Source organism: Marmota monax, unplaced genomic scaffold, assembly GCF_021218885.2.
Source record: "Marmota monax isolate L192 unplaced genomic scaffold, Marmota_monax_Labrador192_F-V1.1 WCK01_AAM20220418_F8-fsc00037, whole genome shotgun sequence".
NCBI lineage: Eukaryota > Metazoa > Chordata > Mammalia > Rodentia > Sciuridae > Marmota > Marmota monax.
This window is the reverse complement of record NW_026693245.1, coordinates 14,191,389-14,206,323: the sequence shown is the minus strand read 5'-3', so window position 1 is coordinate 14,206,323 and position 14,935 is coordinate 14,191,389. Positions and strand designations below refer to the sequence as shown.

Below are 14,935 nucleotides of genomic sequence, written 5' to 3'. Positions count from 1 at the left end.
ATCTAAGAGTTATTTCTGGGATCAGTTTTCTGAAAGATATGCATTATCACTAGATAAAGAGTGCAAAAAAAAAATAGCGTGCAACTGCAGAGGTGTGTTCTACAGCTTCTTCTAACCCACAGTCTCTAACAAATGTGCAACCCCTACACTATAAGGGGGCTTTTTTTCTTAAGACTGTAATACAGAAATTTTCTTATAGCTGGTTATGATACAATATTATTCATCTTGAGAACATTGCCTCATGTATGGGAATATGAATGTCATGTACAGAAAGTAAAATTAATATTTGAAAAACATGTACAAGATAAATACATCTGCAAACGAGATGCACTGAAGAACAGAATCTTAATAGTATGCATCTGTACCTATTTCATACTACATTACAAAAATCAGGGAGTAAATCACAAAAACTAACTTAGACTCAATGAATATCATAGGCACTGGTATTAGAAAAGAAGAACTGAGAAGAATCAGTCCCTTTGTTAGCAAAGGGATGGGGAAAGAAATGGACCTATGGCTACCACAAATTAAGCCTGAATGTAGTTATCTGAAAGGGGAAAAAAGTTAAAAAACAAATGTGCTATTTTTAAGCTAATTTTGAAATATCAACACCATTAAATTTTCATGTATTATATATAATCATAAAAGTTATGCATCTTGGGGAGAGGAGATTTCTGGTCCAATGGAAAAAAAATTGTAATCTTTTGGCTAAAAATCTGAAGGCCCCAAATCCCTCTGCCAAGAAGCAGAGTTACATGGCGAAGATATTCTCACTAGTACACTTTTCATCAGATGAAAGTCTGCATGTCAGGAATCTTTTTTTTTTTTTCCTCCTAGTGTATTGGTCACTGCCAGAAATGGACCCATCGACTCCATTGGTGCTAAGGAGTTAAGCATCTGAGATTTAATTTAACAGTTTCAGCTTTATTAAGCTGTCACAGAGCAGCCCCACTTTGATAACAGTAGCTGCTCCAATTATGGCTTGGTTTAGGGTTGACAAGTATAATGATTCATTCGTGGCACATGAGAAGCAATAAAAGGTTGTTTTGCATTACAGCTTTAAAAATGTGGGCACTTTTTTCATTTAATTTGTCACTTAGCTTTTGCTAAGAGGACATTTAAATTGCAGTAAAAGGCAAATGGGGCTTTTAGTTTAAATGTAATCCCCATATTTAAATGATCTGTAATGGTGCAGTGTTGGAGTGGGAACACTATTGTCTCACAGTGGGTCCTGATGGTGACATGTGACATTTGTATTCAGGTCCTGTATTATCCATGTGGCTAAAGGGCTTCCAATTTCATTTCACAGCCAGAAGCCTGCAGAAAACACCAATTAACTTGCAGATCCCATTTGCCGACAAAACTCAGCCTCTTCTCAATGTCTGGCATCTGGCAGTGCTCAGCATTTAATTCCAAAGCAGAGCCTTGAAGCAATGTAAGCCCTGTGCAGGGGCACAAAGTCAAATTCCCCCATTTTATTAAGAAGCAAAAGCCTTTGCTTTTGTAGTCCAGAAGGAACTTTGAGTTAATTTTTTGGTGAATGAACATTAAGATGTGATAGCCATTTTTATTTCTACATGGGATTCTTCACTGAACTTAGATCCCATTAAAATGGAAAGTGACCTCTGCTTGCCATGGGAGTGCACAGGAGAACTTCAGCAATCTAGTAATGATTTTCAGATGGGGTGGGAGCTGAATGCAGGGGGAAAAAAAAAAAAACCCAGAAAAACAAAAAACTCTGGGCAAGAATTTGTGATCTTCATCCTGGTCTGAAATCAATCTGGATCTTCATTATGAAGTAGTCCATCAGGGCATGACTAGAATCAGCTGGTAAAAACTTCCACCCAATTACAACTAATACCTTTAATTTAGGGTCAAGATACACAATTTTCAAAACCAACTTGAAAAAGTGATATGTGACTATGGATTACATATAGATACTGCAAATATATTGTAAACAATATATTCAGACAGTATTTTCTTCCTAATGAGTTGTCATTTTACATTTTCTAAGCACCAAAAATTTCTAAATTTTATTCACTCAATGGTAATCCAATAATTTTTCCTTAAATAATACCCTTCATTATAGTTTTTAAATGCTCCTCCTTTCAACCTTTATAAACCAACTAGTCAATTCAACATGTACTTCAGAGTTACAAAACTGAAAAGGGTTTACTTGGAAAAGTAACTCATTCATTTATTTTATAAAAATATAAATATATGTTTGACCAATGCATTACACTTGCATTCTTTAACACCACAATGTGCCTGCAAACAGCATTCCAAATCACGAAAAACTATCTACTATAGTTACAGATTGATATACATTTTCACTGGAGGAAAGGCTACTATCATTATTTCAGAAGTACTAAGATTAAATTCTTACAAGATACTTTTTAAAATGCTAGGGAAAAACATTAACAAACATTTAACATTTGGCAAGCAGTAGATGTATATAAAACTAATGTCAAATTCTTTACCAACTTGTTGTATGACATAGATCATAGAATGTCATCTTGTGGGAATCTCCTAATCTCTCTGGACTTCCTCATCTGTGAAATAGTCCATCTCAAAGTCCCCTCCAATTATGATCATGCAGTACCTTCACAGACAACAGCTTCTCTGAGTCTAGACTAGACCTGGGATCGACAAGTTCACTGAAACTATAAACATATCCTGCATTTCCTACTCACAAAATTAACACAGGCATGGATATAGTGTGCCCAAAATTTCATTTGTGTGAAATTAGACCCCTCTTCTCATCGTGCACAAAACTCAATTCAAAGTGGATCAAGGACCTAGGCATTAGACTGGAGACCCTGTGCCTAATAGAAGAAAAAGAAGGCCCAAATCTCCATCATGTCAGCTTACAAACTGTATTCTTCAACAAGACTCTTAAAGTGCAAGAAGTTAAAATCAAGAATCAATCAATGGGATAGTTATCAAACTGAAAAGCTTCTTCACAGCAAAGGAAACAATCAAGATCGTGAACAGAGAAACTACAGAATGGTAGAAAATCTTTGCCACCGGCACCTCAGACAGAGCATTAATTTCCAGGACACATAAAGAACTCAAAAAGCTAACACCAAAAAAACAAAGAAAAAAGAAAAAGAAAAAGAAAAACCCAAATGACCTAATCAATAAATGGGCAAAGAAACTGAACAGACACTTCAAAGAAGAAATACATTTGCTCAACAAATATATGAAAAAATGTTCAACATCATTAGCAATTAGAGAAATGCGAATTAAAACTATATTGAGGCTGGGGATATAGTTCAATTGGTAGAGTGCTTGCCTCACCTGCACAAGGCCCTGGGTTCAATCTCCAGCACCACACCAAACAACAACAACAACAAACCTATACGAGATTTCATCTCACTCCAGCCAGAACGGCAATTATCAAGAATATAAATAACAACACATGTTGGTGAAGGTGAGGAAATGGTACACACATACATTGCTGGTGGGGCTGCAAATTGTGCAACCACTCTGGAAAGCAGTATGGAGATTCCTTGAAAAACTTGGAAAGGAACCACCATCTGACCCAGTTATCCTACTCCTCAGTATACATCCAAAGGACTTAAAATCAACATACTATAGCGACACAGCTGCATCAATGTTTATAACAGCCCAATTCACAATAGCTAAACTAGGGAAGCAACCTAGGTGTCCTTCAACAGATGAATAAACAAAGAAAATGTGGTACATATACACAACGAAATATTACTTAACCATAAAGAAGAATAAAATTATGGCATTTGCTTGTAAATGAATGGACGGAACTGTAGTGGAGACTATCATGCTAAGTGAAATAAGCCTATCCCAAAAACCAAAGGCCAAATGTTCTCTTTGATATGCAGATGCTGACTCACATGGGCCCTTTGGGGTGGTGGTGGGGTTTCAAGGAATTGGATAGCAGTGAGTGGGGGTGGAGAGGGATGGGAATGGAAAAGATAGTAGAATGAACTGAACATAACCTTCCTATGTTCATATATAATACATGACCAGTGTAACTCCACATCATGTACTACCACAATAACGGGAAGTTATACTCTATGAATGTATGTGTCTAAATACATTCTACTGTCATGTATAACTAAAAAGAATAACAAAAAAAATGTAAAAAAAATTCATTTGTCACACAGATTTCTTAAAAGAAAGACAATCATTACTTCCCTAGCAATGAGCTTTTAGAAACAAGGTTCACCCCAACAAATTCACAGTATCCTCTCAATGAATATGACTATAGGACTTCTCAATTTTTCCAAACATCTGCAATATTTCTATTAACCACCAGAAATTTATGGAACAACAAATTTTAGAGTTTGTTCACCAAATTCTATAGCAGCCAAAAATAAAATAAATATTCAAACCACCTTTGATAATTCCAATGTGGGGAGAAGGGGAAGATAAGACTCCAAATTTTAACTAAATGGAGCACACTATTAATCTAGAAACAAAATCTAATCTAGAAACCAGCTCTATAATGCAAAACAACTTTTAAAATAGTATCACTTTTCCAATATTTTAAGGTAGATTCCTGTGCTTACTTTCTTCGAGATCAAGCAATTACTCCCCACCCCCAAAACTGTGCCAAAGCTGTTTTCTGCAAATTTAAGCCCAAGTCCTCAATCTTTCTATTATTTTAACCATTGTGCACTGGTACAAAGTTCATATATGAGCATCTTTGTCTCAGAAATACTATGACCATGTTATCAAAATATTCAACTGTGGTCTTTATTCATACACAACTCAATAATAACTTGTCAGAAAACATATTTACCCAGTTCATCCCAGAGCTGCCTATATTTGTCAGTCATCGCAGTGCCTTGTTGCCTCCAAAGTGACAGGCGAGGGTCAGCCATGAACTGCTCTGTAATCAAGGTCAACATGCGGGCTCCATTGGAGTCCCTCATCTTCAACATCTCCCGCACCTAGTGGGGAAAACAGATCTTTAGAAAAAGGTTGAAAAAGGTTAAAAAAAAAAAAAATCAATTGAAAGAGACAAACCACCAAACCACTTTTCTGTATTTCGTATGTGTGATGCCTTCACACCAGCCCTCTTAAGCAAAAAAAAAAAAAAGTAAATAAAAACAGATCTCTATCCTAAATTGCAATTTACTCTGAGAAATGATCTTTAATTACTCTAAATGTTTTAGAAACCACATGAGGTAAAGAGTTTTCCTTTCTAATTAAAAAAAAAAAAACTCTTGGTAGGGCTTTATGTATCTGATTAAGGTAAATGATTAACTGTGTTTCATATGTCTGGTAGAACTTTTTTTTCCAGGTCCACTTCAAAGTATCTAACCAAATATATTTTGTGTTCAAAATTATATTTCAACAAAATAGGTGACTAGGTAATTTACCCCTTGACAAACAAAGAAAGTGAAATCCAGCACTAGAAATAGCTATCTGAACCTAACAAATATATCAAAACAGCTTTTAGCTAAGTGCATTGCTTCATGGGGATGAATGGAATATCTTTGCTAGCCTACAGAAAAACAACACCAGAACAAAAATGACAAATAGTTTGACAGAGAGCTATGCAAGTCCTTCAGTTTTTAAGATAAATTAATAAATTCAATAAATTCTCTTACTGAAATTTTTAATATAAAGAGCAGCACATATAGTTGTCCCTCAGTATTTATGAGAAATTGGTTTCAGAACCTTCCAAAAGTACCAAACTCTGAGAATGTTCATGCTTTATTATACAAAATGGCATAGTATTGAATATAACCTATGCATATCTTCCTGTTCGTTTTAAATCATCTTTAGATTACTTATAATCTAAATACCTAATACCTAATATAATGTAAATACTATGTCAATAATTTTTAGACTGTGCTGTTTAGGGAACAATAACAAGAAAAATCTTTATATATTCAGTACAGATACAACCATCATCGGCCATCATGGTGGCCTAGGTACAATTTCAATCTATGGTCGGCTGAATCTGCCAAGGCAGAACCTGTGGATACAAAGACAGTGTACATTCGCTCAGGAACGTTTTTTGCAATCGTAAAAGAAAATAGAGCTATAGATTCAAGAACTCTCTTGCTCTCTCTGAATGATCCACAAAGCAGAATAATACCCACTGACCTCATAAATTAATGATCTCTCAAGCTAGAACCTTGAGCTCTGCCCATTCACTAGTGCTATACTTCCCAAATAAAAGAAAGGAGAAAAGAAACACAAAGTCTCTGCAGGAAAACCTAAATGAATCCCTCCATTCCCCACAGTGTGTACTGCTATGAATTCAACAAATAAGAACCTTAATTGAACATCAGTTGTCGCTACAAGCAAATTATTGGGAGCAAGGTTATAAGCAGTAGGTGGGGGAGAATCTATGTGAAAGTAAAGTGAAGGAGAAAATGGCAGCTTTGCAGTAAAGCAACCCAAATCTAGATCAATAGATCCAGCTTCAGGCCTGGATCTGACAAGCACTGGAACTCCTTCACCAGCTTCAGAATTCGAAGTCGTGTAAAGAACTCAATAGCACCTCTACCCCGAATCACAAACGTTATGCTTCCAGGAGGATCAGTTAGTAATTCTGAAAACTTTATTCCCAATGTGGAAGCACAAAAAAAAAAACATGAACTGGTGAATCCTGGGAAAGAGAAAGGGAGTTACAAGCTATCAGCTTAAGAATTTTATTTATATTTATGCATTCCATTCAATCTTTAAACATCCATGCAAAGGAGGCAAGTTTAGAAACCTCATTTTATAAAATACAAAACCAATCCTCAGAGAAGTAACTTGCCCTAAAAGCAAAGGTAACAGCTAGAATCAGAATTCAAATCTAACTTAATAAAAAAGTTATGTCATTTTCAACATCAGATGTTGCTACTACTTCACATGACATACATAATATGAACATAATGTATAGAGACAAAAATAAACTGATGTACAGAATATATAGGGACAAAAATAAACTGCAGGCCAATCTAATAACACATCTTTCACATGGCTTCCCCTTTGCCATAGTGTACTCTGCTGATATAACATATGAAATATTCCCTGTGTCTAAATATACATTACAATACATTTTATTACATTACCAGTATATAAATGCATTTAATTAATTTATTTTAGTGTACTTTCTGGGTTTGTTTATTTATTTACTTAATTTTGTTCTTTCTTAGTTGTAAAAAGAACTTCATTTTTCTGCTAAGTTGCTAACCTATTGCTCAGTTAGCAATAGTAGTGAAATAAATGCTTTACTATCAAACATAGAAATCTAAACTCTATTACAAAACTCAAGTACACCTATAGCCTAAAAGTAATAAATTTTCAGCTGATGGCTTTGAGGCATCATGTGAGTTTGAAGTGCCTAAGAATTACTAAAGAATAATTAAATATGTGAGAAATAGTTTTAGGATTAAATGTATTTCATTAATCTAATTCCTGGAAAATTTGCAATCTACCAAGAGCCCCTAGATAAATCTTTAGTAGCAGAATACACTATTTTCTTGCCACCACAAGAACAAAGTGCACCCAAATTCTTCTGAACTTAAAAAGTTTGATCACTGTGAATATCAGAGAAGCTATTTAACAAAAATATCAATGAATATAGATATCTGTTCCTTTAAAACCAATTTTAACACACTATCCATAATGATGGCTATATCCCCTAATGAAAACACATGGTTTAATACTTTAAAATGCTTCATACTACCAAAATTTCTCCATAAAGCAACAGACATAGCTTCTACTCATGAAGAACTTGTGCTGAAGATAATTCTACTTCTTAGGTCTATCAGTTTTGGGTGATCAAAATGAATGACAGATATCAAAATTTAACACCACTGTCACAAACTTTAGGAGATATGTGACTATTAGTTAATTTTATAGATGAGAAAAACTGATGTAAATAATAAAATCCATGCTTCTAAAATTAGCTTGAAGATGCTAACATTATTAAACAATACATAAGGAACATTTTAAAGGTTGTATTTAAAGTGATGCTTCACTTGAGAAAATTAATTAGAAAAAGAAAAATTTGAAAAGATGGCATTTAGAGAACATTAAAACTATTTATTTAGTTTTCACTACTGGAAGTAGTTTTTTAAAAAAATTACAAAAAGAATTATCATTTTTGAGAGAGACCAAATTAAAGCTTGCATTACAACACAAATGTTTCTAACTTGTTAACTTGGACTTTGTTTTAAAAAGCCTTTATCCTATTATAAACATGATCTTATATAGTTCCTATACATATGTATACTTAGAATTTTTAAAAATATAAATAATCATACCTTTGCAAAGAGCAAATTAAGCTGCTTCCCTGATCCATGGTACCCACCCTGGGAAAGGAACAGTTTAACCTGTTCTTGAACCTGTTCTTCATCTAAGTGCCAGCAGTTTTCATCGTCTATACTAGCACCTGCAGTTGGATCAGGAGCACCTAGAAATAGAAAGAAAAAATAACACATTTGCTCTTTTTTAAGTATTCTGATAACAAACTTGAAAATAATTAAGATTCTCTATTTTGCATACACACTTAAATCCAATCTCCATTTCAATCATACTTATAAACATAAAACTGAAAAACACGCAAAAATCACTATTATTTTCAAGTCTTTCCTGATCTGTGTAAAGTCAAATGTAGATTACTTTAGACCTAAAATAGTTCCATTTTTTTAAGATCTGAGACTTGTCTTTAGAGATGAGTTTACAGGTTTTATATTAAATTAAAAAGTCACAAAAATGTCCTATTGTAAATATGTGATCTTTATAAAGCTCTACTACATGGGACATGATATAAAAATGTTTTTCAAAGATATTAAGAAAACGTAAAATAAGTGAACTCAGCAGACTATTTCACTCTTTACTATGTTAATTCAAGAAGCTGTCACCATTATCTGCTACTGTATAAACTATATGCTGACATAAGTCTTTCGTTGCAGAAAACTGAAGATTAAAAAGGGAAATCAAGCCACATGGGAGCAGGCAGTGCAGCTGTTGTACTAAACCAGGTTGTAGTATCACCTTGCCAAACTGCATAAATATTTTATTGCTGAAGTACACACAAAAGATAACAGCAATATAATAAGCCCTATGTGTGCAGACTACCTCAGAAATCCAAAAGTTACCCAGACATTTAGGTAAAAATTAAGCTTTATTATTTGTTAGTAAAACAAAATGGCATTGTAAGACTTAAGATCTGTAAGAAAGAAAAAAAATGAAATCTAAAAACCTTTCACCTTAGTGTTTTCATCTCCTATCAACCTTTAATAACTACTTTTGTAGGCATGGTTTTACATGACTTTTCTCATCTTTTAATGAGCTAATGTAAACTCAACAGGCCAAGAAAATAATCATTAACATCTGCTTAGAACCAGGTCTATTAGACCCAGTAGAGGAAAGCAGTAGGTCATGAACCTTCCTGAAAAAGCATATATTCAGCCACTCATTCATTCATTCAGCCAGTCAGCATATTTTCTGAGTGCCTGACTCAGGGCCAGCCTGCCTCTCTGCTAAACTTGAGCACAGAATTCCTACTTTTACCCAATTTAGTCTAGTTCAACGGCTGAAAGCCGTTGACTTGTCTGACCAAGATCCATAAGAAATACATTTTACATTATGCCTAATATGCTATGTGTCCGTGTACTTGCATGATATTAATTAATCTGAAGGAAAAGTCTGATGGGGAAAAATAGAAATAGCAGAGAGGTTTAGTATTTTCTTTTCAAAAGGCTGTCACAATCTTTTAAACTGATTTCATACCCTATAATTGGTTGCAACCTGCTATTTTACAAACACTGTATGAGATAAATATCAACCAAATATACAATAATAAATGATAACTGCTCAAAGGAAGAAGTCAAGATTCTGAGACCATATAAGAACTCCAACTTGGTCTTGAATTGTTAGGGTAATCATAACTTGAGGGAAAGGCACTGAGCTGAGATTTGCCATAAGTAGGTTAGAAATTCATCAGAAGTTAACTAAAGGTGGAAAAAGGAAGCAACAAGCCTGTATGTGAGACCAAGAAAAGAACCTTAGCCAAGAAGGAACACAACACAATGAATATGTCTCTGTAACCCAAGAGTAAAGGATAAGAAGAGCAACACAAAACAATCCTGGAGCCAGGTGCTCCTATAATCCCAGCAACTCAGAAGGCTGAGACAGGAGGATCGCATATTCAGCAACACAGCCAGGCCCTGTTTCGAAAAAAAAAAAAAAGGATGAGGATGTAGTTCAGTGGTTGAATGCCCACTAGGTTCAATCTCCAGTTTAAAAACAAACAAACAAACAAAAAAAACAATCCTGGAAGAGACAGAGGAAGTAGGGCTAGGGCTTGAGAACCTTTGCTAGTAAAGAATTTAGTTTCTTTTTTTTTCCCTGCGAATAATGAATGAGAATTTATTACAAGGTTATCTGAAGTGGAAGAATGAAATACTCTAGATAATAAAACATGTTCTGTCCTGATATGCATCAATTTCAACATTCCTAGCATGAAATATTAATTGTGTAACATAAAAATGAAGGGGAAGATTCTCTGTATACTACAATGGAAAGATAAAATATCAAGGGGAAGAAGAAAACTATACATAATATACCACCTTTTACATAGATAATGAGGCTTTAGAAAGAACATAGTATTAGTGCCTTCTTATATATGCATAACAACTGGGAAGGATATTTAAAATGAGTAACCTAGCTACATGGGGGAAGGAGATTCTTCATTGAGTAGCTTTCATATTTTAAAAATTTTGGAACCATGTGAAATATATTTATGTATCTAAAAATATCACTATCTGAAATATGGAGGATGGATTGGGGAGCAAAATATATAAAAAGAGGATATCATTTTGATAGTTTGCACACAAGATAACAATGGTAACTGGAAAACCAGCAACAAGAACAGAAAAGGAGAATCTGACAGGAACTTAAGAAATAAATGCAACAAGACTTGGGAAGAAACAGATATATAAGGTATGGAAGACTAAGGGGTGGGGACAGACATGGGTTTCTGGATTAAACAATGAGAAAGAATTCTGGACAACTCACTGATAGAGACCACTAGAGAAGGACTAGGTTTGGGGGTGGAAGAAGCAGCCTTTAGGCTACGAGCTGTTTTAGATATGAAATATCTCTGAGTAGTTTGGTTTTAAAATTTGAAATACCTTTCAGACAGTGAAGAAGAGGTGAGAGAGGATTTCAAGCAGGGACCTGGATGTACTAGGGACGTAGTATGAGGTTTAAAAAAGAATCCAGGCCACAACCTTAAAGCCAAAATTTAAAGCCTAGGTAAAAAGATAAGCAAGAAGAGCAAAAGCAACTTGTGGCCTCTTAAGAAGAGCTGCAGAGCTCCTTACATATGGCTCTTCCAGAACTGAGGAGGAAAAGCTGTTCCAAGTAGAAACTGGGCAACCAGAGAGATGTTTAAGCTCCACAGAGCAAGGATTGTAATCTGCCTTGTTCACCACTGCTTCCTACCACCTATGGCTTCTGGGTAAGCAAACACTTGGAAGAAGGAAAAAAAAAAAAAAAGAGGAAGGAAGGTATGTAAATAGCCTCACCAGAAGGACTCTTACTTGAAAGGTTAAGAACCATTGTAAAATGCATCCTCACATATATTATCTCATTTTCTCCTCACAGAATCCCTAAAAAATAATACTGATCATAACTCTCATTCCAGAGAAGGAAAAAAACATGCTCTGTGTGGTTACAGCTTATCCATACCCTCAATGCTAAATCTAGTCTTCTGGTTCTCTCACCCTGCCAAGGAACATATCCTAGAACCCAGAGCAAAAACTGAACCCTGGGGTCACCAAGGTAGGGGCTGTGAACCTTAAATGAAATATAAATTTAAGAAAGGAATATTGTTATGTTTTTGGCATGGTCTTATCTTATAGGAGGCCATAGGACCATGATAATGTGAAGGGTTAACTACTAAGTCTACAAATGTATCCCATAGAGATTCACCCCCCTTTTGATTGTAGGGACACCCTTGCACACACCCCTCTGTACAAAGACAGCTATACATTCTTTACCTAAATATACCAAAAGAGACTTTCCAAATACCAAAACTATAGGGTCTCAACTTTTAAGTTCTTCCCAACATCTTGCTAAAACTCCCCTTGGAAATCTGACACAGGTCTCCTACCTCCTTAGGGTAAACTCTGACTCACTCCTGGTCATCCAAGTCCACTGTTCCTTCTGATGAAATGAACTAAATAAATCCAATTTCAATCCTCATAATGCTTATATCCTCCAACTTTTGTATTTGTTTTCTCCCGCTCTGACAGACTGTGTGGAGAGCTCTGCCCCAGAACTGCTTGGAATAGGGATGACTGTGTGGTGGCATGGAGCTTCAATTCACAACCAACATCACCCACATATTTTAAGTAGATCTGATTCTGAATTGAAGAAAACCCCAGCCTTTTCCTAATGGCCTGAATTGGCAGACTGGTCTACATTCAGATATCTTACCAAAAATATCAAAATACACTTAATTCTTAAATTCTTTTATAGCTAAGAGCAAGAAGAGACAGAAAAGCCAGAAATGACTTCTGATTTGAATTACACAGTGAAGTTATTTCTTAAAATCAGACAGATTTTAAAAGTATTATTATATTTTTAAAAACATGCTAGATTTTGAAATTGCTTTAGTGAACAATTTAACTTACATATATACTGATTCTGGTTGTTCCCTAGGTAGAGAAACATATCTAATAGCAAATGTATAAACACATGAATTATGTCTTCTCACATTTCTGAAAAAAACATTTTTGGTTTTGGTTTTTATTTTTTGGTAAGCTAGTATAGAATTAACTTACTCCTTGAGAGTACTGAGGAAAGAGTTAAGGCATGGGAAAAAGAAATGGCACACAGATAAAATTTCACTGCAGATAATCTACAAAATCTATACACAAGTTGAAAGAATGTGCAGGTTCCTAAGTTTCTATCAGAATTCAGAAGACTTCAGTTCTAGTCACAGTTTAGGAAAACATTCATCTCTAGTAAATTACTTAAGCTCTTCATGTCTCCATTTCCTCAATGCTAAAATTCTATAATTCAGAAATCAAAAAATTAACTAAGCAATAAAAATTAACTGAGCAAAGTACAAAACTTTCTGTAAGAATGTAAGCAAAAATAACTAGTAATTAAATAAAATAGAAATTTACTCTATTATACTTCTCAACATTTTATGAGTAAGATATATGTTCCAGGAAATTAAGTATCTACAACAATAATAATTTTACCCAAAGCATAAACTCATGTGTTCAACTTTAATGCTGAGGTATAACTATTTAAACCCTAATAGTCTTGATTAAGTGCATTAGAGTGTTGTCTAAGCCTTACATAAATTGTAAGATTTGCACCATTTTAATTTTTATTTTTTAATGGCTGTGTATCAAAGACAAAACTCTCATCATTTAACTCAGAAGGGAAAACAAAGAGAATTCAAATATTTCTACATTTGCTATTAGATTGCCCCCCAAGTTGGGCAGGAACCAGAATCTTTTAGCTAGTGTATAAATTAAATGATCCATTTAAAGTGTTTTAAAACCTATCATTTTTCTACCCTTATTTATATTTATAATTATAAATGCTTTAATATTTACAACTTATAATATTAATCTTCATGAGCATTTTATTACCAAAGCTTAATTCTTCAGTTTAAAGCCTTCAGGGAAAGTAAAATTATCTGTTGAAGAAAAAAGTGAAACAGTTTAATTGTCTCATTCCCAGACATGGATATGGAAGCTTGATTTATCTCCTACTTTACCTCCTACCTTGGTAAAATGACACCTCAGGACAAGAGCAAAGGAGAATTCATGGATAGGAAGAGCCACTACCTTAGTCTTTGGCTACCCTTGTCTACTTCTTGAGTAGGGTTCTGACTTAATTTTGATTTACTGCAACATCAAAACTCCCTCATCCCAAGAGTTCCCCAAATTAAAAGCATATCAAAATTCCTGAGACACCCTCTGAAAAATAGATGCCTGGGTATGACTTCAGACCTACTGAATCAGAATCTTTGCTGGAATAAAAATGCCGGAGGGGAGAAGACAAAGATTTTACATTTGGAGAGAATGTTAAGTATGGTGCCGGGGCCATCACAAAGATACCTCTTCAGTGTACAGAATGTAAGACATACATAATAAGACAATTATCTCATGCCATGGTTCCCTTGAAGTATTAGACAACACCAAATCATTCTGCACATTTTAACCTGAGCCACAAAGACAGGTTCACAATGGGCTTAAACTATGTTTGGTACATGGAGTTACCCACAGTGTTGAGTTTTAATGTGTGTATGTTGGGGGGAGGGGTGTGTCTTTCTCTTCCTCTGCTGGAGAACAAATTTAAATGTGAGAAAGTGAAAGGCTTTAGCTTATACAGTTCACGTCTTCATCCTATCTGCTTCCCTAACACTATTGTCCAAATCATGCTTTTAACCATTAATACTTTCTAAAGATGTTCCTTTTTGTTGAAATTGTCAAGTTTAGTGTATTTAGGCAGAATACAGAAGCAGATGTCTATACTGCAGAGGTAATTAATTCAGTCTCTTTTGGGGAACCTATAGAAGAATGCTGTCTCCTACAGTTTTAGTTCCTGCTGTTAGAGCTAGAAAACATTTAAGTCTGTGGCTTGCAAAGGCACTGGTACACCTGTCCTACAAGCTAAAGGCAATTGCACTAAGAAGAAAAAGGCAAGACAGCAAACTTTAGTGATTCAGACTCAAACAGAAGTCTTTCTTTAGAGCAGAGAGGTGAGAAACTAGAAGGTTGCCAAAAATAAATAAATAAATAAATAAAAGAAAACACACCCTTTAGAAAAAGATTTAAATGTTACCCTTCATTAAATGCTCATTTCAAGTAGTGACTGACTAATGCCTTCATTTCAATTTACAATTTTGTTGTAAGTTGACCTTTCATCACCTCTGTCCTCTACGGTCAGTCCATGTAATCCTACTGCCATG

The 14,935-nt window shown here is 34.7% G+C and overlaps 1 protein-coding gene across 1 annotated transcript in view; it reads right to left on the bottom strand.

The window, feature by feature from the left end:
- Zswim6 (zinc finger SWIM-type containing 6) overlaps positions 1-14,935 on the bottom strand; it is a 210,587-nt gene that overhangs the window by 57,248 nt on the left and 138,404 nt on the right. The window contains exons 3-4 of the mRNA XM_046456269.2: positions 8,256-8,404; positions 4,784-4,934 (exon numbers count right to left, since the gene is read on the bottom strand). Coding sequence (XP_046312225.1) covers positions 4,784-4,934; positions 8,256-8,404 — 300 coding nt within the window. The remainder of the gene's footprint in view (positions 1-4,783; positions 4,935-8,255; positions 8,405-14,935) is intronic.